This window comes from Gadus morhua, chromosome 17 (assembly GCF_902167405.1).
Source record: "Gadus morhua chromosome 17, gadMor3.0, whole genome shotgun sequence".
Lineage (NCBI taxonomy): Eukaryota > Metazoa > Chordata > Actinopteri > Gadiformes > Gadidae > Gadus > Gadus morhua.
The window spans coordinates 19,587,097-19,612,019 of NC_044064.1; the positions used below are offsets into that span (position 1 = coordinate 19,587,097).

A 24,923-nucleotide genomic window follows, 5' to 3' on the forward strand; every position below is an offset into this window, starting at 1 on the left:
GGTTACTGGTTTGGGCTAATGGACATCCTGGTGGTCAGTTAAAATCAGCTCGTCCCTGGGTGGGCTTGAACCACCAACCTTTCGATTAACAGTCGAACGCGCTAACCAATTGCGCCACAGAGACCAATGAACATATTCACATGTGTTGTAAAAATGCGAACATGTCTGCATGTCAGCTATGGCAAAGTTCGCAACAAATGAATCTCACTCAACCATTGAAACAGTCAATGGCAATGAGATTGTATTATACCCTGGTATGCAAGAATACCATCTAAGGAGAATAGCCATGCTTTCAAAGTCATGTTATATTGCTTATTGGCCCTTTGAAATTATCAAGACTTTTATGGTTTGCCGCCACAATCCTTAGTTGCAACTTATTTTCAAACTTTCTAGCTGACTCCATAGCAATGCAAAATGTTGTGGCTCAAACACGCAACATGCTGACCGGCTGACATTTAGTGTGGCTCTATGATCGAACAGAACCAAGAACTACTCATTTTACTTTTTTGTTCCATCAGATGGGCTAGGTTAAAAGTATATAGCGCCCAACGTGGGGCTCGATCCCACGACCCTGAGATTAAGAGTCTCATGCTCTACCGACTGAGCTAGCCGAGCATATTAAAACAATACCAGACACCATTAAAAAAAAAAAAACACAGACAAAACACCCACTGCGATAAATCTCCTCTACAATGATGTCTTCACATTTTGATAGAAAGTAGCCGTATTTCATTCCCCAATGATAAATCACATATGATTTAAATTCTTGGGTCCCCTCCCTCTCAGTCCCCCCTGAATAATCTCCTTTCAACCCTTAAACTCATCTCTGAGTGTATGTAATCTCCTGGGTTCTGGAAAGGGGATATGGGGGGAGCTGTCCTCTCACTTTGGCCCCCTTAAATGTTGTGTTGGCAAAAAAAATATAGCAAAATATGGCTTTTAAGAAAAAAACGATTTGGATGTTATGATCGTAAGACAAGGTGAAATGGATAATATCTAATCTCCTAAATACTTCCACTTTCTAGAAAGCACTTTAACCAGATAGCTCTTCTTTCAGACAGTCCGTACTCAAGTCAGCAGGAGTACATGGTTAGAAGGGAAATGACAGCGTAGTTCTATCTTGATGAACTGCTTCTACTCTTGGAAACAAAGTCGATGTTTTCGCCTAACAAAGGTTACTGGTTTGGGCTAATGGACATCCTGGTGGTCAGTTAAAATCAGCTCGTCCCTGGGTGGGCTTGAACCACCAACCTTTCGATTAACAGTCGAAAGCGCTAACCAATTGCGCCACAGAGACCAATGAACATATTCACATGTGTTGTAAAAATGCGAACATGTCTGCATGTCAGCTATGGCAAAGTTCGCAACAAATGAATCTCACTCAACCATTGAAACAGTCAATGGCAATGAGATTGTATTATACCCTGGTATGCTAGAATACCATCTAAGGAGAATAGCCATGCTTTCAAAGTCATGTTATATTGCTTATTGGCCCTTTGAAATTATCAAGACTTTTATGGTTTGCCGCCACAATCCTTAGTTGCAACTTATTTTCAAACTTTCTAGCTGACTCCATAGCAATGCAAAATGTTGTGGCTCAAACACGCAACCTGCTGACCGGCTGACATTTAGTGTGGCTCTATGATCGAACGGAACCAAGAACTACTCATTTTACTTTTTTGTTCCATCAGATGGGCTAGGTTAAAAGTATATAGCGCCCAACGTGGGGCTCGAACCCACGACCCTGAGATTAAGAGTCTCATGCTCTACCGACTGAGCTAGCCGGGCATATTAAAGCAATACCAGACACCATTAAAAAAAAAAAAACACAGACAAAACACCCACTGCGATAAATCTCCTCTACAATGATGTCTTCACATTTTGATAGAAAGTAGCCGTATTTCATTCCCCAATGATAAATCACATATGATTTAAATTCTTGGGTCCCCTCCCTCTCAGTCCCCCCTGAATAATCTCCTTTCAACCCTTAAACTCATCTCTGAGTGTATGTAATCTCCTGGGTTCTGGAAAGGGGACATGGGGGGAGCTGTCCTCTCACTTTGGCCCCCTTAAATGTTGTGTTGGCAAAAAAAATATAGCAAAATATGGCTTTCAAGAAATAAACGATTTGGATGTTATGATCGTAAGACAAGGTGAAATGGATAATACCTAATCTCCTAAATACTTCGACTTTCTAGAAAGCAATTTAACCAGATAGCTCTTCTTTCAGACAGTCCGTACTCTAGTCAGCAGGAGTACATGGTTAGAAGGGAAATTACAGAGTAGTTCTATCATGATGAACTGCTTCTACTCTTGGAAACAAAGTCGATGTTTTCGCCTAACAAAGGTTACTGGTTTGGGCTAATGGACATCCTGGTGGTCAGTTAAAATCAGCTCGTCCCTGGGTGGGCTTGAACCACCAACCTTTCGATTAACAGTCGAACGCGCTAACCAATTGCGCCACAGAGACCAATGAACATATTCACATGTGTTGTAAAAATGCGAACATGTCTGCATGTCAGCTATGGCAAAGTTCGCAACAAATGAATCTCACTCAACCATTGAAACAGTCAATGGCAATGAGATTGTATTATACCCTGGTATGCTAGAATACCATCTAAGGAGAATAGCCATGCTTTCAAAGTCATGTTATATTGCTTATTGGCCCTTTGAAATTATCAAGACTTTTATGGTTTGCCGCCACAATCCTTAGTTGCAACTTATTTTCAAACTTTCTAGCTGACTCCATAGCAATGCAAAATGTTGTGGCTCAAACACGCAACCTGCTGACCGGCTGACATTTAGTGTGGCTCTATGATCGAACAGAACCAAGAACTACTCATTTTACTTTTTTGTTCCATCAGATGGGCTAGGTTAAAAGTATATAGCGCCCAACGTGGGGCTCGAACCCACGACCCTGAGATTAAGAGTCTCATGCTCTACCGACTGAGCTAGCCAGGCATATTAAAAAAATACCAGACACCATTAAAAAAAAAAAACACAGACAAAACACCCACTGCGATAAATCTCCTCTACAATGATGTCTTCACATTTTGATAGAAAGTAGCCGTATTTCATTCCCCAATGATAAATCACATATGATTTAAATTCTTGGGTCCCCTCCCTCTCAGTCCCCCCTGAATAATCTCCTTTCAACCCTTAAACTCATCTCTGAGTGTATGTAATCTCCTGGGTTCTGGAAAGGGGACATGGGGGGAGCTGTCCTCTCACTTTGGCCCCCTTAAATGTTGTGTTGGCAAAAAAAAAATAGCAAAATATGGCTTTCAAGAAATAAACGATTTGGATGTTATGATCGTAAGACAAGGTGAAATGGATAATATCTAATCTCCTAAATACTTCGACTTTCTAGAAAGCACTTTAACCAGATAGCTCTTCTTTCAGACAGTCCGTACTCTAGTCAGCAGGAGTACATGGTTAGAAGGGAAATTACAGAGTAGTTCTATCTTGATGAACTGCTTCTACTCTTGGAAACAAAGTCGATGTTTTCGCCTAACAAAGGTTACTGGTTTGGGCTAATGGACATCCTGGTGGTCAGTTAAAATCAGCTCGTCCCTGGGTGGGCTTGAACCACCAACCTTTCGATTAACAGTCGAACGCGCTAACCAATTGCGCCACAGAGACCAATGAACATAATCACATGTGTTGTAAAAATGCGAACATGTCTGCATGTCAGCTATGGCAAAGTTCGCAACAAATGAATCTCACTCAACCATTGAAACAGTCAATGGCAATGAGATTGTATTATACCCTGGTATGCTAGAATACCATCTAAGGAGAATAGCCATGCTTTCAAAGTCATGTTATATTGCTTATTGGCCTTTTGAAATTATCAAGACTTTTATGGTTTGCCGCCACAATCCTTAGTTGCAACTAATTTTCAAACTTTCTAGCTGACTCCATAGCAATGCAAAATGTTGTGGCTCAAACACGCAACCTGCTGACCGGCTGACATTTAGTGTGGCTCTATGATCGAACAGAACCAAGAACTACTAATTTTACTTTTTTGTTCCATCAGATGGGCTAAGTTAAAAGTATATAGCACCCAACGTGGGGCTCGAACCCACAACCCTGAGATTAAGAGTCTCATGCTCTACCGACTGAGCTAGCCAGGCATACTAATGACAATACCAGACAACATTTAAAGAAAAAAAAACACAGACAAAAATCCCTCTGCGTTAAATCTCCTGCGAACATGACAACATTTAAAAAAAAGAAAACACGTACAAAAATCCCTCTGCGTTAAATCTCCTCTACAATGATGTCTTCAAATTTTGATAGAAAGTAGCCGTATTTCATTCCCCAATGATAAATCACATATGATTTAAATTCTTGGGTCCCCTCCCTCTCAGTCCCCCCTGAATAATCTCCTTTCAACCCTTAAACTCATCTCTGAGTGTATGTAATCTCCTGGGTTCTGGAAAGGGGACATGGGGGGAGCTGTCCTCTCACTTTGGCCCCCTTAAATGTTGTGTTGGCAAAAAAAATATGGCAAAATATGGCTTTCAAGAAAAAAACGATTTGGATGTTATGATCGTAAGACAAGGTGAAATGGATAATATCTAATCTCCTAAATACTTCCACTTTCTAGAAAGCACTTTAACCAGATAGCTCTTCTTTCAGACAGTCCGTACTCAAGTCAGCAGGAGTACATGGTGTAGAATGTTGGTGTATTTTAGTGTCTCTCTCATCCTTCACATTTCTAGTCTATGAACAGGCCAGGGCCTCTCATACTGATACAAGGTGTTATCCCCAACATTCTGCCATTGTTATGTTTCAACAAGGTTGAACCTGGTCCTCCGGGACATGGCCAGGGCCAGATACCTTATCAAGGCTGAGAGTGCTTCTGTTCACGTGTTATTCCTGTATCCCCTTTTTGTATAATACTCGCCCCAACCCTTTGGTTCGACGAGTAGAGGGTTTCGACAGCCAAGGAACAAGTCATCGACCACCGGGTCCACTATAGATTATTCAACCTAAGTCTGTATCTCGCTGTACATCCTGGAATAAACCATCTATTCAACCCTCTAATCCAACCTGTCAAGCTGCTTTGATTTCGACTTCAAGAATTACTACTACGACTGAAAATACACAACGCAGAGTCTGTCCGAACAGTTTAGAAATAAGCTGAAATCTAACATTTGGTGCCGTGACACCGTCTTGAAGAGAGAGGAGTGAGAAGACGATTGCCTCTGAAGATTGCCCTGTGACCGAGAAGAGCGCGCTCCCTGCCTGGGAACGTCTGATCAACGCCTGCCCTGCTGAGGGACCCGCATCCACAACGCGGCTGAACCAGCGCATCTCCATGCACCACGTGGGAATCAACGGTGACTGAATCTCATTCCACACTCTCGACCAAGAGAAAAGAACAAGAAAGTAATCTTAAAATAATCTACACACACATAACTGTGATTATTATTATTTGTTTTACTATTGGGCTGCACTACATTTGCTGAGTAATGAAGTTGTGTCATTAAGAGCTTGACGAAGTGAGGACCTGTATTAGTGATTAAGAGTTTGTGTAATAATCACTGAATATACGCCATATGAAACTATTGATTGTTTGTTGAATAAGGCCTTTGGTCTGGGTTTGAGTCCTAGAATATTGTTTGTTGAATAAGGCCTTTGGTCTGGGTTTGAGTCCTAGAATATTGTTTAATAAGGCCTTTGGTCTGGGATTGAGTCCTAGAATATTGTTTGTTGAATAAGGCCTTTGGTCTGGGTTTGAGTCCTAGAATATTGTTTGTTGAATAAGGCCTTTGGTCTGGGTTTGAGTCCTAGAATATTGTTTGTTGAATAAGGCCTTTGAGCTGGGATTGAGTCCTAGAATATTGTAATAGCATGTCATTCAAGTGATTTGTTCATCTTTGCTAGTTTGTCAATGTTGATACGTGTCCTGAATATAACTTAAGACGTCTGGTTTGCTCAGGGCTTTTGTTTTACGACTTGTTGGACAAGGAGTGAAACCGTATTTGTATTGAATTCACTGGTGAGGTTACATGAATCGCTAGAGTTTTTGTTTGTGCTATGTTGTTTTGATCCCCGCCGAGGAATCAGATATTGTTTTGATCCCCGCCGAGGAATCACATATATTGTTTTTAATCGAAGAAGGAAAAAGTGTGCCATCATCTGTTGTTGGCATACCGAGCTCCGTGGGAGGCGTCTATTTGTTTCTTTCTAAACAGCGATTGGTCGCTAGTTTTAGTTACTCTACAGATAGAAAAAGATAGAAAAAATGCCGAAAGGTAAAGGCAGGAAGAAGGCAGAGGAGGAGGAAGAGGATAGCAATCTGAACCAAAGGAACAAGATGTTTTTGAAGTGGAGGTTAGAGAGATTGATCTTTATTCAGTTAGCGAGACTCTGTAACAAAAAGAGAGATGAATTGGAAAAGACAACTGCTCTGAAAAAAATTAGAGTGCAAATCAAACTGCTTGCCGACGAAATTCGTTTGTTCAAGGATGAAGCGACTCGGAACAAAGAGCAGAGGAAGTTCACAGACCTACACACGACGCTAGTCGGAGAAGGACTGATAGCGGCCCACCCCCTCGACTCAGGGCCCTCTGAGGGGAGTGACCAAGGCAAAGGAGGAGGAACCTTGGGAGCCTATGGTTGCATGTACCCCAAACTGCCATTGTGTGGCCCAGATGGGGAATACATCTTCCCTGGTGGTTTACAGGAGTCGAGACACAGTGATCCGGTCATCTGCAGTACCCCCCACGTGCCACGGAAGGGAAATCCATCTGCCCCACCTGACTATGCTAATCATGATGCGACCCAGACCCCACAACAATTTCCCCAATTCGCCCCTGTCCCACCACATTCATTCCTTCAACATCCGAACCCCCGGGTACAGCAACCCCCCGAGGTGAGGCCTGGAGCAGTGATTAAGAATGAGTCACTCTATGGAGGATTTGATGACAATATACAACCACACATGAAGACCACAGACGAGAAGAAGGGAATAGCCAGGGAACGAGAAAGATTCCCCCAGTCCAACAGGGACAGAGGACGATTCCCCCAGTCAGACAGACAGAAAGAACCTCGACCATGCCACAACTGTGGACAAATTGGACACTGGATGAGAGAATGTAAAGCCCCTCGAAAGATGTACCGTGACCGCTCCAACGAGAGAGTAGGGGAAGAAAACCGCTCAGACAAAATGAGGGAACGATTGAAGAAGTTACAGGCGAAGAGTGTTGAAGAACTCAGCCGCATATGCGATTCAGTGTCGGAAACCAACAATAACACCGACTTGGAATGACACTCGTTAGATTTGGCACGCAAACTAACTGATACGGGGTGAAGAGTAGGGAGTGTTTAAGTGTTTGTTATTTTCATTCCTTTATTTTCACAAGAGGTTAGTCTTCGAAAGATGCTAGGACTTTTGTCACCACCTCTCTAAGTTCATGTTGGTTCCTTCTTGACACAACTGCTCAGCTTTAGAACTTTTTGTTTGTTTTGTTTTATTTTTGAACAAAGGTTCAATCATTCATTCATTCACACAAGGTTTATTGAGAACTATGATGACTGATTACTGATTACTGATATAACCATTTTTGAATCAAGCGATTTATTTTTGTATGATCATTTTTCATTGTTTATCGAATCATTAAGACAATTACAAACATAGTTGATCATCATTAATGTTGGAGGCTGTGACAATGCCTCCCCCATGACTGATACTGCACTTTTTCTTTGTTTCGTGTTTCATCGTACCTGGGAGATCCAGGAGACACGGACACTTGATGAGTCCTTGAACTGAACTGTGTCTGTGTTTGTCCTGACGCCCTACTACGAACTTTCATCCTCATCCCCCATCACACCTGCGGTGGCCATCAACTGGAAAATAACTCTGTTGCAACTGCTACTCAAAACCAACTGAGTCATGCAGTATTGTCTGTGATGTTGTTCTGCCAAGCAGAGGGAGGTGTCTGGACAGTTGACTTTCTTGATTCTTCAATTTTTTTATGTTTTGGTTAATCATGAGTAACCTAATGAGTTTGTTATTTTCTTTATTATAGTGGCCTACACCTGGTTTACTTGTGTATGATTTGAATTTACTTGTCTTTTGCCTTTTATGCTTTCTTTCATTGATTTAGTTAATTATTAATGGGTCACCAGAAAATACACTGAATTCTCTTTTTGTTGGTGATCTTTAAACTATGTTTAGTATGATCAAGAGGGAGGAATGTAGAATGTTGGTGTATTTTAGTGTCTCTCTCATCCTTCACATTTCTAGTCTATGAACAGGCCAGGGCCTCTCATACTGATACAAGGTGTTATCCCCAACATTCTGCCATTGTTATGTTTCAACAAGGTTGAACCTGGTCCTCCGGGACATGGCCAGGGCCAGATACCTTATCAAGGCTGAGAGTGCTTCTGTTCACGTGTTATTCCTGTATCCCCTTTTTGTATAATACTCGCCCCAACCCTTTGGTTCGACGAGTAGAGGGTTTCGACAGCCAAGGAACAAGTCATCGACCACCGGGTCCACTATAGATTATTCAACCTAAGTCTGTATCTCGCTGTACATCCTGGAATAAACCATCTATTCAACCCTCTAATCCAACCTGTCAAGCTGCTTTGATTTCGACTTCAAGAATTACTACTACGACTGAAAATACACAACGCAGAGTCTGTCCGAACAGTTTAGAAATAAGCTGAAATCTAACAATGGTTAGAAGGGAAATGACAGAGTAGTTCTATCTTGATGAACTGCTTCTACTCTTGGAAACAAAGTCGATGTTTTCGCCTAACAAAGGTTACTGGTTTGGGCAAATGGACATCCTGGTGGTCAGTTAAAATCAGCTCGTCCCTGGGTGGGCTTGAACCACCAACCTTTCGATTAACAGTCGAACGCGCTAACCAATTGCGCCACAGAGACCAATGAACATATTCACATGTGTTGTAAAAATGCGAACATGTCTGCATGTCAGCTATGGCAAAGTTCGCAACAAATGAATCTCACTCAACCATTGAAACAGTCAATGGCAATGAGATTGTATTATACCCTGGTATGCTAGAATACCATCTAAGGAGAATAGCCATGCTTTCAAAGTCATGTTATATTGCTTATTGGCCCTTTGAAATTATCAAGACTTTTATGGTTTGCCGCCACAATCCTTAGTTGCAACTTATTTTCAAACTTTCTAGCTGACTCCATAGCAATGCAAAATGTTGTGGCTCAAACACGCAACCTGCTGACCGGCTGACATTTAGTGTGGCTCTATGATCGAACAGAACCAAGAACTACTCATTTTACTTTTTTGTTCCATCAGATGGGCTAGGTTAAAAGTATATAGCGCCCAACGTGGGGCTCGAACCCACGACCCTGAGATTAAGAGTCTCATGCTCTACCGACTGAGCTAGCCGGGCATATTAAAACAATACCAGACACCATTAAAAAAAAAAAAACACAGACAAAACACCCACTGCGATAAATCTCCTCTACAATGATGTCTTCACATTTTGATAGAAAGTAGCCGTATTTCATTCCCCAATGATAAATCACATATGATTTAAATTCTTGGGTCCCCTCCCTCTCAGTCCCCCCTGAATAATCTCCTTTCAACCCTTAAACTCATCTCTGAGTGTATGTAATCTCCTGGGTTCTGGAAAGGGGACATGGGGGGAGCTGTCCTCTCACTTTGGCCCCCTTAAATGTTGTGTTGGCAAAAAAAATATGGCAAAATATGGCTTTCAAGAAAAAAACGATTTGGATGTTATGATCGTAAGACAAGGTGAAATGGATAATATCTAATCTCCTAAATACTTCCACTTTCTAGAAAGCACTTTAACCAGATAGCTCTTCTTTCAGACAGTCCGTACTCTAGTCAGCAGGAGTACATGGTTAGAAGGGAAATGACAGAGTAGTTCTATCTTGATGAACTGCTTCTACTCTTGGAAACAAAGTCGATTTTTTCGCCTAACAAAGGTTACTGGTTTGGGCTAATGGACATCCTGGTGGTCAGTTAAAATCAGCTCGTCCCTGGGTGGGCTTGAACCACCAAGCTTTCGATTAACAGTCGAACGCGCTAACCAATTGCGCCACAGAGACCAATGAACATATTCTCATGTGTTGTAAAATTCGAACATGTCTGCATGTCAGCTGTGGCAAAGTTCGCAACAAATGAATCTCACTCAACCATTGAAACAGTCAATGGCAATGAGATTGTATTATACCCTGGTATGCTAGAATACCATCTAAGGAGAATAGCCATGCTTTCAAAGTCATGTTATATTGCTTATTGGCCCTTTGAAATTATCAAGACTTTTATGGTTTGCCGCCACAATCCTTAGTTGCAACTTATTTTCAAACTTTCTAGCTGACTCCATAGCAATGCAAAATTTTGTGGCTCAAACACGCAACCTTTTGACCGGCTGACATTTAGTGTGGCTCTATGATCGAACAGAACTAAGAACTACTCATTTTACTTTTTTGTTCCATCAGATGGGCTAGGTTAAAAGTATATAGCACCCAACGTGGGGCTCGAACCCACGACCCTGAGATTAAGAGTCTCATGCTCTACCGACTGAGCTAGCCTGGCATATTAATGACAATACCAGACACCATTAAAAAAAAAAAAAAACAGACAAAACACCCACTGCGATAAATCTCCTCTACAATGATGTCTTCACATTTTGATAGAAAGTAGCCGTATTTCATTCCCCAATGATAAATCACATATGATTTAAATTCTTGGGTCCCCTCCCTCTCAGTCCCCCCTGAATAATCTCCTTTCAACCCTTAAACTCATCTCTGAGTGTATGTAATCTCCTGGGTTCTGGAAAGGGGACATGGGGGGAGCTGTCCTCTCACTTTGGCCCCCTTAAATGTTGTGTTGGCAAAAGAAATATAGCAAAATATGGCTTTCAAGAAAAAAACGATTTGGATGTTATGATCGTAAGACAAGGTGAATTGGATAATATCTAATCTCCTAAATACTTCGACTTTCTAGAAAGCACTTTAACCAGATAGCTCTTCTTTCAGACAGTCCGTACTCTAGTCAGCAGGAGTACATGGTTAGAAGGGAAATTACAGAGTAGTTCTATCTTGATGAACTGCTTCTACTCTTGGAAACAAAGTCGATGTTTTCGCCTAACAAAGGTTACTGGTTTGGGCTAATGGACATCCTGGTGGTCAGTTAAAATCAGCTCGTCCCTGGGTGGGCTTGAACCACCAACCTTTCGATTAACAGTCGAACGCGCTAACCAATTGCGCCACAGAGACCAATAAACATATTCACATGTGTTGTAAAAATCCGAACATGTCTGCATGTCAGCTATGGCAAAGTTCGCAACAAATGAATCACACTCAACCATTGAAACAGTCAATGGCAATGAGATTGTATTATACCCTGGTATGCTAGAATACCATCTAAGGAGAATAGCCATGCTTTCAAAGTCATGTTATATTGCTTATTGGCCCTTTGAAATTATCAAGACTTTTATGGTTTGCCGCCACAATCCTTAGTTGCAACTTATTTTCAAACTTTCTAGCTGACTCCATAGCAATGCAAAATGTTGTGGCTGAAACACGCAACCTGCTGACCGGCTGACATTTAGTGTGGCTCTATGATCGAACAGAACCAAGAACTACTAATTTTACTTTTTTGTTCCATCAGATGGGCTAAGTTAAAAGTATATAGCACCCAACGTGGGGCTCGAACCCACGACCCTGAGATTAAGAGTCTCATGCTCTACCGACTGAGCTAGCCAGGCATACGAATAACAATACCAGACAACATTTAAAAAAAAAAAAACACAGACAAAAATCCCTCTGCGTTAAATCTCCTCTACAATGATGTCTTCAAATTTCGATAGAAAGTAGCCGTGTTTCATTCCCCAATGATAAATCACATATGATTTAAATTCTTGGGTCCCCTCCCTCTCAGTCCTCCCTGAATAATCTCCTTTCAACCCTTAAACTCATCTCTGAGTGTATGTAATCTCCTGGGTTCTGGAATGGGGACATGGGGGGAGCTGTCCTCTCACTTTGGCCCCCTTAAATGTTGTGTTGGCAAAAAAAATATAGCAAAATATGGCTTTCAAGAAAAAAACGATTTGGATGTTATGATCGTCAGACAAGGTGAAATGGATAATATCTAATCTCCTAAATACTTCAACTTTCTAGAAAGCACTTTAACCAGATAGCTCTTCTTTCAGACAGTCCGTACTCAAGTCAGCAGGAGTACATGGTTAGAAGGGAAATGACAGAGTAGTTCTATCTTGATGAACTGCTTCTACTCTTGGAAACAAAGTCGATGTTTTCGCCTAACAAAGGTTACTGGTTTGGGCTAATGGACATCCTGGTGGTCAGTTAAAATCAGCTCGTCCCTGGGTGGGCTTGAACCACCAACCTTTCGATTAACAGTCGAACGCGCTAACCAATTGCGCCACAGAGACCAATGAACATATTCTCATGTGTTGTAAAAATGCGAACATGTCTGCATGTCAGCTATGGCAAAGTTCGCAACAAATGAATCTCACTCAACCATTGAAACAGTCAATGGCAATGAGATTGTATTATACCCTGGTATGCTAGAATACCATCTAAGGAGAATAGCCATGCTTTCAAAGTCATGTTATATTGCTTATTGGCCCTTTGAAATTATCAAGACTTTTATGGTTTGCCGCCACAATCCTTAGTTGCAACTTATTTTCAAACTTTCTAGCTGACTCCATAGCAATGCAAAATTTTGTGGCTCAAACACGCAACCTGCTGACCGGCTGACATTTAGTGTGGCTCTATGATCGAACAGAACCAAGAACTACTCATTTTACTTTTTTGTTCCATCAGATGGGCTAGGTTAAAAGTATATAGCGCCCAACGTGGGGCTCGAACCCACCACCCTGAGATTAAGAGTCTCATGCTCTACCGACTGAGCTAGCCGGGCATACTAATAACAATACCAGACACCATTAAAAAAAAAAAAACACAGACAAAACACCCACTGCGATAAATCTCCTCTACAATGATGTCTTCACATTTTGATAGAAAGTAGCCGTATTTCATTCCCCAATGATAAATCACATATGATTTAAATTCTTGGGTCCCCTCCCTCTCAGTCCCCCCTGAATAATCTCCTTTCAACCCTTAAACTCATCTCTGAGTGTATGTAATCTCCTGGGTTCTGGAAAGGGGACATGGGGGGAGCTGTCCTCTCACTTTGGCCCCCTTAAATGTTGTGTTGGCAAAAAAAATATAGCAAAATATGGCTTTCAAGAAAAAAACGATTTGGATGTTATGATCGTAAGACAAGGTGAAATGGATAATATCTAATCTCCTAAATACTTCCACTTTCTAGAAAGCACTTTAACCAGATAGCTCTTCTTTCAGACAGTCCGTACTCAAGTCAGCAGGAGTACATGGTTAGAAGGGAAATTACAGAGTAGTTCTATCTTGATGAACTGCTTCTACTCTTGGAAACAAAGTCGATGTTTTCGCCTAACAAAGGTTACTGGTTTGGGCTAATGGACATCCTGGTGGTCAGTTAAAATCAGCTCGTCCCTGGGTGGGCTTGAACCACCAACCTTTCGATTAACAGTCGAACGCGCTAACCAATTGCGCCACAGAGACCAATGAACATATTCACATGTGTTGTAAAAATGCGAACATGTCTGCATGTCAGCTATGGCAAAGTTCGCAACAAATGAATCTCACTCAACCATTGAAACAGTCAATGGCAATGAGATTGTATTATACCCTGGTATGCTAGAATACCATCTACGGAGAATAGCCATGCTTTCAAAGTCATGTTTTGTTGCTTATTGGCCCTTTGAAATTATCAAGACTTTTATGGTTTGCCGCCACAATCCTTAGTTGCAACTTATTTTCAAACTTTCTAGCTGACTCCATAGCAATGCAAAATGTTGTGGCTCAAACACGCAACCTGCTGACCAGCTGACATTTAGTGTGGCTCTATGATCGAACAGAACCAAGAACTACTCATTTTACTTTTTTGTTCCATCAGATGGGCTAGGTTAAAAGTATATAGCGCCCAACGTGGGGCTCGAACCCACGACCCTGAGATTAAGAGTCTCATGCTCTACCGACTGAGCTAGCCGGGCATATTAAAACAATACCAGACACCATTAAAAAAAAAAAAACACAGACAAAACACCCACTGCGATAAATCTCCTCTACAATGATGTCTTCACATTTTGATAGAAAGTAGCCGTATTTCATTCCCCAATGATGAATCACATATGATTTAAATTCTTGGGTCCCCTCCCTCTCAGTCCCCCCTGAATAATCTCCTTTCAACCCTTAAACTCATCTCTGAGTGTATGTAATCTCCTGGGTTCTGGAAAGGGGACATGGGGGGAGCTGTCCTCTCACTTTGGCCCCCTTAAATGTTGTGTTGGCAAAAAAAATATGGCAAAATATGGCTTTCAAGAAAAAAACGATTTGGATGTTATGATCGTAAGACAAGGTGAAATGGATAATATCTAATCTCCTAAATACTTCCACTTTCTAGAAAGCACTTTAACCAGATAGCTCTTCTTTCAGACAGTCCGTACTCAAGTCAGCAGGAGTACATGGTTAGAAGGGAAATGACAGAGTAGTTCTATCTTGATGAACTGCTTCTACTCTTGGAAACAAAGTCGATGTTTTCGCCTAACAAAGGTTACTGGTTTGGGCTAATGGACATCCTGGTGGTCAGTTAAAATCAGCTCGTCCCTGGGTGGGCTTGAACCACCAACCTTTCGATTAACAGTCGAACGCGCTAACCAATTGCACCACAGAGACCAATGAACATATTCACATGTGTTGTAAAAATGCGAACATGTCTGCATGTCAGCTATGGCAAAGTTCGCAACAAATGAATCTCACTCAACCATTGAAACAGTCAATGGCAATGAGATTGTATTATACCCTGGTATGCTAGAATACCATCTACGGAGAATAGCCATGCTTTCAAAGTCATGGTATGTTGCTTATTGGCCCTTTGAAATTATCAAGACTTTTATGGTTTGCCGCCACAATCCTTAGTTGCAACTTATTTTCAAACTTTCTAGCTGACTCCATAGCAATGCAAAATGTTGTGGCTCAAACACGCAACCTGCTGACCGGCTGACATTTAGTGTGGCTCTATGATCGAACAGAACCAAGAACTACTCATTTTACTTTTTTGTTCCATCAGATGGGCTAGGTTAAAAGTATATTGCGCCCAACGTGGGGCTCGAACCCACGACCCTGAGATTAAGAGTCTCATGCTCTACCGACTGAGCTAGCCGGGCATATTAAAACAATACCAGACACCATTTAAAAAAAAAAAACACAGACAAAACACCCACTGCGATAAATCTCCTCTACAATGATGTCTTCACATTTTGATAGAAAGTAGCCGTATTTCATTCCCCAATGATAAATCACATATGATTTAAATTCTTGGGTCCCCTCCCTCTCGGTCCCCCCTGAATAATCTCCTTTCAACCCTTAAACTCATCTCTGAGTGTATGTAATCTCCTGGGTTCTGGTAATGGGACATGGGGGGAGCTGTCCTCTCACTTTGGCCCCCTTAAATGTTGTGTTGGCAAAAAAAATATAGCAAAATATGGCTTTCAAGAAAAAAACGATTTGGATGTTATGATCGTAAGACAAGGTGAAATGGATAATATCTAATCTCCTAAATACTTCCACTTTCTATAAAGCACTTTAACCAGATAGCTCTTCTTTCAGACAGTCCGTACTCTAGTCAGCAGGAGTACATGGTTAGAAGGGAAATGACAGAGTAGTTCTATCTTGATGAACTGCTTCTACTCTTGGAAACAAAGTCGATTTTTTCGCCTAACAAAGGTTACTGGTTTGGGCTAATGGACATCCTGGTGGTCAGTTAAAATCAGCTCGTCCCTGGGTGGGCTTGAACCACCAAGCTTTCGATTAACAGTCGAACGCGCTAACCAATTGCGCCAAAGCTGGGGAACAATAGTCTTTTAAGGGGGGGGAAGAAGGAAGGAAAGGGGGGAGAAGGGGGGGAGAAGAAAAGGAAGGAAAAAGAGAGGAAAAAGGGAGAAAAAGGGGAAAAAGAGAGGACAAAGGGAGAAAAAGGGGAAAGGGAAGGGAATGAGAGAAATTTAGGACATAAATTACAAAAAAACATTTCATTACATAAAAAACTAATAAAAACCTGAGAATGTGGGGTTTTGTTTGCAATTCTTCAGCCTTGGAACAGAAGGTCGGCGGTTCAAGTCCCACCGGTGACAAACATTTTTTTTGGTTAATTCATGGATGTACTCAAGATCTCTTGCGCAAATATAATTACCCTTGCCCTCCATTGACACACATATGCACTTATTTTAATGGGAATATTCTAATGAATATGTTACTTTCTTTTCCACTATTGTTGTAGCCATACAGCTATTCACAGCACACCTGTGCACTCTTTAGCAAGCTACTTGTTTAGTTATTATTTGTATTGTGACCTGTGGGCTCAATTTAGCCTCCATCTTCAACCTACAAGTATTTCAACTATAAATCATTTTGTGTGCATATTATATTGCAATAGTAGTATGTTGCTTCCTCTTGTGGAGTGGATCTGGCTAATGATTCGAATAAGATGACCAGCAAATAATTCTTAAAACATTTGTTAATATATAAACATGTTTATTTTAACATATAACATAGATACTATACACTGGTAATCTTATTTCCTCCTCTCCGCCAACCACTGCTCCTTGGTCAGGGACTCGGAGGAGGGGCAGTAGATTTTCCCCTTGTACTGGCTGTGGCCAGTCGCTGCACTCCGGGGCTCCCCACACCTCCTGCATTTATTTGCCTCCCCAGTCCTGTTGTAAGGCCTCTTCCGTTCTGCAGGAGGCACTGCTGAGGGGACAGCAAACATAATGGGGGGCTGGGCGTGAGGGTAGCGCAACAGGGGGTTTACCGGGAGGAATGATGTGCTAGGGAGGGATTGGGTGAGGGCAGGAGTGCCGGAGAGAGTAGGGGCCCGGGGGAGGGCAAAAACAAATGGAGCAGGGGCCCGGGGGAGGGCAAAAACAAATGGAGCAGGGGTGCTGCTGATGACAGGGGCAGGGGTGGGAGGACAGGGAAACAGCCGCCTCTGGGCTGTCTTCATCCTGGGCCTTACAGCCGTTGCAGGTGCCGTTGCTGGTGCTGGTGCCGGTGCTGGTGCTACGGCTGCGGTGGCAGTGGCTGTGGCCCTCCGGTTCATTTTGGCCCGCCCCGCTGTGCTCTCCGGGAGGTGGTAGGAATATTTCACCAGGCCCGGGGTTTGAGGAGCCACAGCGGGGCGGTCCATACCCGGAGGTAAGACCACGGTGGCAACAGGCACAGGGGCAGGCAGGTCCACACCCTGGCACAACACGGAGACACCCTGCCTGGCCACCCTCCTGTTGTGCCACTGGATGAGGGTGGTCTGGTTCACCTCAACCAGCTGCAGGCTGGTGGTGGACATCACGGCCCCGTTGGCCAGGATGAGCTGTCTGATCCTGCGGTAGTCCCTCAGGATCAGACTCCACCTTGAGAGGTACCCCTTCCCCTTCTTGGTAGGGGAAGGGTGGAGGGTGCAGAGCCTAACACAGATGGCATCAACCAGGCGGCAGCATGAAGGCCACTGTGCAGGAGATGCACTCGCTGTTATGGTGCATCTCCGCAAACTGTCCACACCCGACGTGAACTCTCCCTTCTTCTTCGGCGACCTGAAGCGCCCCGTCAGCAGCCTGTCCTGGTGCCGTGCATGGTACACCGCCTTCTGCTGGTCGTAGGGCAGCAGGTCCTCCCACAGGCCGACGATGATGCCGACATCCCGGTTGCTGAGGGCCAGGCTGGTCTGGCTCCTCAGCCCCACCAGATACTCGGCTAGGCGGTCCACCCTCTCCAGGCCCGGGATGTTGTTTTCATCCACTGCCTGAAAAATAAAACCATTTTAACATCGATGCTGGACAAATAGGAAAGAAATCGAAATGTTATGTTTCACTATTGCTCAAAGGTACTTACCAACTGCTCAACAGGAACCTGTGGGGCGGCACCCGGAGCGGTGACAGCAGATGACGCAGGTGGAGGTGGTGGTGGAGAAGGAGGAGGTGGAGCAGCGGACCAGGAACCACTGGTGGAGGGCTGAGCCGGTGGTGGAGGAGAAGGAGGAGGTGGAGCAGCGGACCAGGAACCACTGGTGGAGGGCTGAGCCGGTGGTGGTGGAGAAGGAGGAGGTGGAGCAGCGGACCAGGAACCACTGGTGGAGGGCTGAGCCGGTGGTGGAGAAGGAGGAGGTGGAGCAGCGGACCAGGAACCACTGGTGGAGGGCTGAGCAGGTGGTAGTGAAATGAGGGCAGAGAAGAGCTCCAGACTAGCCTCGGTGTCGTCTGTGAAGCCCTCATCCTCTGCCTCGTCGCCCAGGTCCTCCAGCAGCTGCTCCGTCTCCTCCCCCTCAGGATCCATGTCCTGCATGCACTTCCCCGTCTGCATGTAGAGGTAGTCAATGCCTATCAACTCTCCTGGGAATGAAAACAACATTTTGATTAGCAGAATAAGTACATCAACATGTGTGGAACCCATATTAATGTTGGTCTGAATATAGATAGAAAGTGAGCAGCCCCCATTCATTATTTGATTATAGCACCTTCTTGTTGTGACTTGTTAACATATTTATGATGACAGATTGGACGACAGAATATGCAAATATGTGAATCTAATCTGTTTTGCATAATTAACAACATTTCATTATAAACGTATACATGCCTGGTCGTCATTTCATGTCCCAGTGTGAAGCATTCAGTATTCAGTGCAACTTACCAGTGTACTTGCTGGGGAGGCGGAAAGAGGGGACAAACATCTGTCCAAACACATTGGTGCCAAATGTGTTCACACAGTGTACCAGATCCCCTGAGTAGCTGAGGAGAGCGGACATCTTCTCAGCCACAGCAGCAGCAGCCCGGTCCTGGTTCCACCGGTTCAGCCCGTCCAGCAAGTAGAGCTGGAAGTTCAGGTCATTGGCCTGGGTCCCTGAAAGTACAGAATATTGTATTGTAAAACATGTATTACCAATAAAAGTAAATGGTCGTCAGTGTGTTAGACGCTGGTGATGTCATTAAAACTCACCTGGAATAAAGCGGTTCAGGTGGCAGTGGAAGGACTCCAGTGACGTTGAACCTCGCGCACACCTGTATTTGGTGAGGACGACGCCGTCCTTGGTGGTGGTGGTGCCGGTCTTTGTGTACAGAGGCACACCTGGCAGGTCCTGGATGCACTTGACGTGCCTCTTCTGAACCCGCCAGATGTGCTCCATCCTCACCCGGTCCAGGAGGGGAACACCCAGCAGGTCCCTGCCTTTGTCCCCCATCAGCTCCTGCAGCAGGGCCTCCACCTGGCGGATGGTGGCCTCCTCTCCACGGGTCCTCCGCCTGCAGTACAGCGCCAACTGGGCCTTGGTCAACCGGCTGTCCACCAGAGCCTCGGAGATGCCGGGCACACCCTCCCTCCGGAGCTCCTCCCTCTTGGCGTGGCGCAGAAGGGCCACATCTTCAGGGTCCCACTCAAACAGGCAGACGGAGAGCGTGGCCATGAAGATGGGGTACAGGGCGTGGGCGTCGGTCGTGCATCCGGCCGCAAGCCGCCGAAGGAAGTGCCAGATGTCCAGCCGGATGACGAGGTCTGGCCAGCCGCCGAACCTGGCCTGCAGCTTGCTCTCCCCTCCCGTCTCCTTGCAGCAGCCACAGTCCACATAGAGGAGTATAGGGGGAGCCACGCCCGCCTCGCTGTAGCGCCTGATGAGGCCTGACACCATCCGGTCCAGTCCAGGTCCCTCCTGGGCTGTCAGGACGCTGATCAGGACCTGCCCCTTCTCGTTGCTGACGGAGGACACCCAGAGCGCCGTCCCCTTGGCGGCTCCAGCCAGCTTTTTGGTCATCTGGAATTAATCAGAATAAACTAATTCAGAGTGCTTTCAAAACAGTAATATAAATTAGAATAAGAACAAAACAGAAGCAAAATATATATCTAGGAATAAACATATAAAAGAGGCATTTACACACGCAAAAATGCACATCAAATAAACATTGACACATTTGTGACTATAACTTCAATGGCTCCCAAGCTGGGATATGGTGTTATGAGAAAACCCATTTCATATATTGTTGATGCATTATTACTGATGTCCTTTTTACCTTCTTTGTAGAATCCATTTTTAAAATGGAGCCAAAGGTGGAGGTGATGCTGGCCTTGATGTGACCCATACGGCTCATCAAGTCCTTCCCGTACACCGTCAGGAGCCACCTGTTGGTCGGGACAGCGATAGGCTCGGGGGGGCTCTGACAGACCACAGGGAAGAGACCGGGCCTGCGGGCAAAGTCATTGGCCAGCTCCATGTAGCGGGCCAACCGCTGCAGCCACTCCTCGCCGTGGTTCTCCCGCAGCTGTTTGGCCAGGCGTGTGGAGCTGTTGCCGAGGGTCCTCTCCCGTAGCATCCGGATGACACGGATGTCACACGCATACCTTTGTGGACAGGTATGATTGTATCAAATTATTTAGTTTGGCTGGACAAAGAGTTTTCTATGGGCAAAATGTTATAAATATTTTTGATCTAATATTGATGGGGTTTAGTGTGATCAAATATTGCTATTTGCTGGATTACTGATTACTGAAAAAAGATATTTGCTTTCATGATCTGAACTCACTTGCGGGTCAGGATGAGGCGGAACTCCCCGCGGAGAGCCAAGCTCAGCTGGTCCAGGACGGTCTGGCTCGTGGACAGGTAATTTGATATGCAACTGGAGGAGTTGCACCTGAGGGTCTCCGTCACCATCAGGTAGTACCTGTCCACGTCCAGGACCTTCCGTGCCCTCTTGTGGATGCCGGCCCCGGTGAGCTGCCCCTTGCACTGGGGGCAGGACAGCCTCACCTTCCACAGGTGGTAGGGCATCCACACCAGGAGCCGGTGCATAAAAAAGCGGTCTGGTGATGGGACCTGGTTGTAGATGAGGGCAGGAACAGGTGGCTCATACCAGAGCTGGACGTCCGGTCGCAGCCGCTGGTTCCTCCACAGCGTGGATGCAATCCAGCGCTGGTCCTGCTGGGGAATGGTCTTCCTCATTTCCACCGGCAGCCAGAACTGAGCAGCAAGAGGAGGAGCAGGGAGGGGACCAGGAGGAGCAGGGAGGGGACCAGGAGGAGCAGGGAGGGGACCTGGAGGAGCAGGGAGGAGACCTGGAGGAGCAGGGAGGAGACCTGGAGGAGCAGGGAGGAGACCTGGAGGAGCAGGACTCGTATCTGATTCAACCTACATAAAGAAAAAGAAAAAGATCATAAATCATCTATCCGCTACACGCTACAGTATGTAAGACCTGTAGAGAGGTTATTACAGTTGCACGAACCAGAGGAGAAGAGCTGGTCCTCGCCGCCGACATGATGGGGCTGGATGGAGGCAGAGAGAAAGGGGAGACAGGCCTGTAGAATCTGGGACTGGAAGGGGGCGTCACTCGAGGTGGGGTAGCGGATGGAGTGCTTCTCCCAGACGGGACAGTGGCAGGGCTGGAGGGACGCTGGGAAGAGGGGGAAACAGAGCCGATGAAGTACAATTACAAAACAAAGATAGTGTTGGCTGTATGGCTGTGTTCTTAGGCATCAGGCACAGCTATAGGTACATCAATTACCTCAACAGGCCTCCTGGTCAGATTGACATTCGGCTTGGCTGCAGCAGACAAAGTCCCACCAAACCGCGCTTTCTCAAACTGAAAATCAACCAAGAATAGTCTTAATAAAATGGTGTTAAAAATGACATTATACACACACCAGTGATACGCATGAAAGTTATGTAAACACACAGATCTGAGATGAGTTGATCATGGCTAACCAGGTGAATGACATGGTATTTAATGTGATGGAAATATTCACCATCGCCAGCGTCAATGCAGGCCTCCCAGGGCTCCGTGCAGGCGCAGCAGAGGTGGAGGCAAAGGTAGCTGCAGGGCTTCTCACAGACTGACAGACAGAAACAATAAAACCATTAAACAAGCATTAATACTAATCAATATGGGATTTTGTCCACATCACAAATTGTAAGCCTACAAAATGCATTTATTTCACCAGGCTCTCAATATTACCTGCTGGGAGTGAAAGCCACAGGTACATGTCTGGGCTATCCCTAACATTAAGGTCTGCCCACGCAGCATCATGGGACACTTCTCAATCTGTAATTCATTGAAAAGAATGATTTACTTAGACACAATTGGTTCACTTTGGAGTTTTGGTTTACTGTTGGGGCAAAGCTTACCTTCTGGTAGAGGTTGTGCCACTTGGCCTGTTTTGGAGATGGCCTGTTCCCTGCACTGGAGGGCCAAGTGCCAGAAGAGGCAAATGCCCTCAGGCGGCTCACCCACTCCTCAGACCCCATGGATCGATGCTTCTTAGTAGACATCTGAAGACAAGGGGAAGAATGGCCAAGTTACCATACATTGTCAAAGACATATGCTATATATATATATATATATATATATATATATATATATATATATATATATATATATATATATATATATATATATATATATATATATATATATACGTGTGTGTGTGTGTGTGTGTGTGTGTGTGTGTGTGTGTGTGTGTGTGTGTGTGTGTATGTGTGATACATACAAAATAATCCCTAGTATATCCCCATGTAATCTAAAATGGTTGTTTACCGTACAGGTGAATTAAAATGGTCGTTCACCGTACAGGTGAATTAAAATGGTCGTTCACCGTAATCGTACTACTAGTTCCTACTGAGGCTGACATGCAATAAATTAACAAGAAGTTGACCCAAGTTCGTAAAGTTAAACCGATGCTAACATGCTAGTAAATTAACCAAAGTCAGTGAAATGACAAGGAAAAGTAGTGACATGTCCGGACAAGGTAAGACAATCCGCACGGTCAGACTTTTGGATTAAATAATACCAATATTCAGTAGAACGAATTTAGATCGTCGATCATTTCAAGTTAGTAAAGTTAAACCGATGCTAACATGCTTGTAAATTAACCAAAGTCAGTGAAATGACGAGGAAAAGTAGTGACATGTCCGGACAAGCTAAGACAATCCGCACGGTCAGACTTTTGGATAAAGTAATACCCTATATTCAGTAGAACGAATTTATAACGTCGATAATTTCCGCGATTTATTGGTTCTTAAATGTAAAGCATTTGTTGTAATGTAAATTGCAAACCGTTACATTGCAGACTAGTTTTCAGAAGAGCGTACTTACTACCGTTATTACCGCTACCTTTTCCAGAGCATGACCTGTCCGAATTTATAGGGTGGATCATTTCCGCGATTGGATGTGTTAAATGTGTTAAATGTGTTTTAATGTAATTCAAACCCTTACCTTACAGAGTCGTTTTCAGGAATGACGATTGAATACGTGTGGTTTGTTCTACAGTTAAAATCCATTCCGAATTCGGAGCGTCGCTAGCCTGTCCGTGATTGGCTTAGCGCAGGGAGAGAAATGGACAGTGGAACGTGTGATTGGTCATTCTGGTGAAAAGATATGGAAGAGAAATGGAGAGAAATGGACAGTGGAACGTGTGATTGGTCATTCTGAGACCAATGAACATATTCTCATGTGTTGTAAAATTCGAACATGTCTGCATGTCAGCTGTGGCAAAGTTCGCAACAAATGAATCTCACTCAACCATTGAAACAGTCAATGGCAATGAGATTGTATTATACCCTGGTATGCTAGAATACCATCTAAGGAGAATAGCCATGCTTTCAAAGTCATGTTATATTGCTTATTGGCCCTTTGAAATTATCAAGACTTTTATGGTTTGCCGCCACAATCCTTAGTTGCAACTTATTTTCAAACTTTCTAGCTGACTCCATAGCAATGCAAAATTTTGTGGCTCAAACACGCAACCTTTTGACCGGCTGACATTTAGTGTCGCTCTATGATCGAACAGAACTAAGAACTACTCATTTTACTTTTTTGTTCCATCAGATGGGCTAGGTTAAAAGTATATAGCACCCAACGTGGGGCTCGAACCCACGACCCTGAGATTAAGAGTCTCATGCTCTACCGACTGAGCTAGCCTGGCATATTAATGACAATACCAGACACCATTAAAAAAAAAAAAAAACAGACAAAACACCCACTGCGATAAATCTCCTCTACAATGATGTCTTCACATTTTGATAGAAAGTAGCCGTATTTCATTCCCCAATGATAAATCACATATGATTTAAATTCTTGGGTCCCCTCCCTCTCAGTCCCCCCTGAATAATCTCCTTTCAACCCTTAAACTCATCTCTGAGTGTATGTAATCTCCTGGGTTCTGGAAAGGGGACATGGGGGGAGCTGTCCTCTCACTTTGGCCCCCTTAAATGTTGTGTTGGCAAAAGAAATATAGCAAAATATGGCTTTCAAGAAAAAAACGATTTGGATGTTATGATCGTAAGACAAGGTGAAATGGATAATATCTAATCTCCTAAATACTTCGACTTTCTAGAAAGCACTTTAACCAGATAGCTCTTCTTTCAGACAGTCCGTACTCTAGTCAGCAGGAGTACATGGTTAGAAGGGAAATTACAGAGTAGTTCTATCTTGATGAACTGCTTCTACTCTTGGAAACAAAGTCGATGTTTTCGCCTAACAAAGGTTACTGGTTTGGGCTAATGGACATCCTGGTGGTCAGTTAAAATCAGCTCGTCCCTGGGTGGGCTTGAACCACCAACCTTTCGATTAACAGTCGAACGCGCTAACCAATTGCGCCACAGAGACCAATGAACATATTCACATGTGTTGTAAAAATCCGAACATGTCTGCATGTCAGCTATGGCAAAGTTCGCAACAAATGAATCACACTCAACCATTGAAACAGTCAATGGCAATGAGATTGTATTATACCCTGGTATGCTAGAATACCATCTAAGGAGAATAGCCATGCTTTCAAAGTCATGTTATATTGCTTATTG

At 44.0% G+C, this 24,923-nt stretch overlaps 1 protein-coding gene and 20 non-coding genes across 21 annotated transcripts; all 21 read right to left on the reverse strand.

The window, feature by feature from the left end:
- Nucleotides 1–50: 50 nt before the first annotated feature.
- Nucleotides 51–124, reverse strand: trnan-guu (transfer RNA asparagine (anticodon GUU)). The gene has a single exon. It is a non-coding gene; the product is annotated as a tRNA-Asn (tRNA).
- Nucleotides 125–542: 418 nt separating this feature from the next.
- trnak-cuu (transfer RNA lysine (anticodon CUU)) lies at nucleotides 543–615 on the reverse strand. The gene has a single exon. It is a non-coding gene; the product is annotated as a tRNA-Lys (tRNA).
- A 608-nt stretch (nucleotides 616–1,223) lies between these two features.
- On the reverse strand, nucleotides 1,224–1,297 carry trnan-guu (transfer RNA asparagine (anticodon GUU)). Its single transcript has one exon. It is a non-coding gene; the product is annotated as a tRNA-Asn (tRNA).
- Nucleotides 1,298–1,715: 418 nt separating this feature from the next.
- On the reverse strand, nucleotides 1,716–1,788 carry trnak-cuu (transfer RNA lysine (anticodon CUU)). Its single transcript has one exon. It is a non-coding gene; the product is annotated as a tRNA-Lys (tRNA).
- A 608-nt stretch (nucleotides 1,789–2,396) lies between these two features.
- trnan-guu (transfer RNA asparagine (anticodon GUU)) lies at nucleotides 2,397–2,470 on the reverse strand. Its single transcript has one exon. It is a non-coding gene; the product is annotated as a tRNA-Asn (tRNA).
- Nucleotides 2,471–2,888: 418 nt separating this feature from the next.
- trnak-cuu (transfer RNA lysine (anticodon CUU)) lies at nucleotides 2,889–2,961 on the reverse strand. Its single transcript has one exon. It is a non-coding gene; the product is annotated as a tRNA-Lys (tRNA).
- Nucleotides 2,962–3,568: 607 nt separating this feature from the next.
- trnan-guu (transfer RNA asparagine (anticodon GUU)) lies at nucleotides 3,569–3,642 on the reverse strand. The gene has a single exon. It is a non-coding gene; the product is annotated as a tRNA-Asn (tRNA).
- Nucleotides 3,643–4,060: 418 nt separating this feature from the next.
- trnak-cuu (transfer RNA lysine (anticodon CUU)) lies at nucleotides 4,061–4,133 on the reverse strand. Its single transcript has one exon. It is a non-coding gene; the product is annotated as a tRNA-Lys (tRNA).
- Nucleotides 4,134–8,828: 4,695 nt separating this feature from the next.
- On the reverse strand, nucleotides 8,829–8,902 carry trnan-guu (transfer RNA asparagine (anticodon GUU)). Its single transcript has one exon. It is a non-coding gene; the product is annotated as a tRNA-Asn (tRNA).
- A 418-nt stretch (nucleotides 8,903–9,320) lies between these two features.
- On the reverse strand, nucleotides 9,321–9,393 carry trnak-cuu (transfer RNA lysine (anticodon CUU)). Its single transcript has one exon. It is a non-coding gene; the product is annotated as a tRNA-Lys (tRNA).
- Nucleotides 9,394–10,001: 608 nt separating this feature from the next.
- Nucleotides 10,002–10,075, reverse strand: trnan-guu (transfer RNA asparagine (anticodon GUU)). The gene has a single exon. It is a non-coding gene; the product is annotated as a tRNA-Asn (tRNA).
- Nucleotides 10,076–11,174: 1,099 nt separating this feature from the next.
- On the reverse strand, nucleotides 11,175–11,248 carry trnan-guu (transfer RNA asparagine (anticodon GUU)). The gene has a single exon. It is a non-coding gene; the product is annotated as a tRNA-Asn (tRNA).
- Nucleotides 11,249–11,666: 418 nt separating this feature from the next.
- Nucleotides 11,667–11,739, reverse strand: trnak-cuu (transfer RNA lysine (anticodon CUU)). The gene has a single exon. It is a non-coding gene; the product is annotated as a tRNA-Lys (tRNA).
- Nucleotides 11,740–12,349: 610 nt separating this feature from the next.
- Nucleotides 12,350–12,423, reverse strand: trnan-guu (transfer RNA asparagine (anticodon GUU)). Its single transcript has one exon. It is a non-coding gene; the product is annotated as a tRNA-Asn (tRNA).
- Nucleotides 12,424–12,841: 418 nt separating this feature from the next.
- On the reverse strand, nucleotides 12,842–12,914 carry trnak-cuu (transfer RNA lysine (anticodon CUU)). The gene has a single exon. It is a non-coding gene; the product is annotated as a tRNA-Lys (tRNA).
- Nucleotides 12,915–13,523: 609 nt separating this feature from the next.
- On the reverse strand, nucleotides 13,524–13,597 carry trnan-guu (transfer RNA asparagine (anticodon GUU)). Its single transcript has one exon. It is a non-coding gene; the product is annotated as a tRNA-Asn (tRNA).
- Nucleotides 13,598–14,015: 418 nt separating this feature from the next.
- On the reverse strand, nucleotides 14,016–14,088 carry trnak-cuu (transfer RNA lysine (anticodon CUU)). Its single transcript has one exon. It is a non-coding gene; the product is annotated as a tRNA-Lys (tRNA).
- Nucleotides 14,089–14,696: 608 nt separating this feature from the next.
- Nucleotides 14,697–14,770, reverse strand: trnan-guu (transfer RNA asparagine (anticodon GUU)). Its single transcript has one exon. It is a non-coding gene; the product is annotated as a tRNA-Asn (tRNA).
- A 418-nt stretch (nucleotides 14,771–15,188) lies between these two features.
- On the reverse strand, nucleotides 15,189–15,261 carry trnak-cuu (transfer RNA lysine (anticodon CUU)). Its single transcript has one exon. It is a non-coding gene; the product is annotated as a tRNA-Lys (tRNA).
- A 1,388-nt stretch (nucleotides 15,262–16,649) lies between these two features.
- On the reverse strand, nucleotides 16,650–23,532 carry LOC115529939 (uncharacterized). Its single transcript, XM_030339086.1, has 12 exons — nucleotides 23,338–23,532; nucleotides 22,251–22,394; nucleotides 22,081–22,167; nucleotides 21,872–21,958; nucleotides 21,631–21,708; nucleotides 21,352–21,519; nucleotides 20,656–21,257; nucleotides 20,146–20,473; nucleotides 19,082–19,889; nucleotides 18,776–18,985; nucleotides 17,981–18,477; nucleotides 16,650–17,891 (listed from the first exon to the last, which is right to left on the reverse strand). Exons 2-12 carry the CDS (start codon nucleotides 22,392–22,394, stop codon nucleotides 16,668–16,670), a joined length of 4,233 nt encoding a protein of 1,410 aa, XP_030194946.1. The 5' UTR covers nucleotides 23,338–23,532; the 3' UTR covers nucleotides 16,650–16,667.
- Nucleotides 23,533–24,655: 1,123 nt separating this feature from the next.
- On the reverse strand, nucleotides 24,656–24,729 carry trnan-guu (transfer RNA asparagine (anticodon GUU)). Its single transcript has one exon. It is a non-coding gene; the product is annotated as a tRNA-Asn (tRNA).
- Between the last annotated feature and the right edge of the window lie 194 nt (nucleotides 24,730–24,923).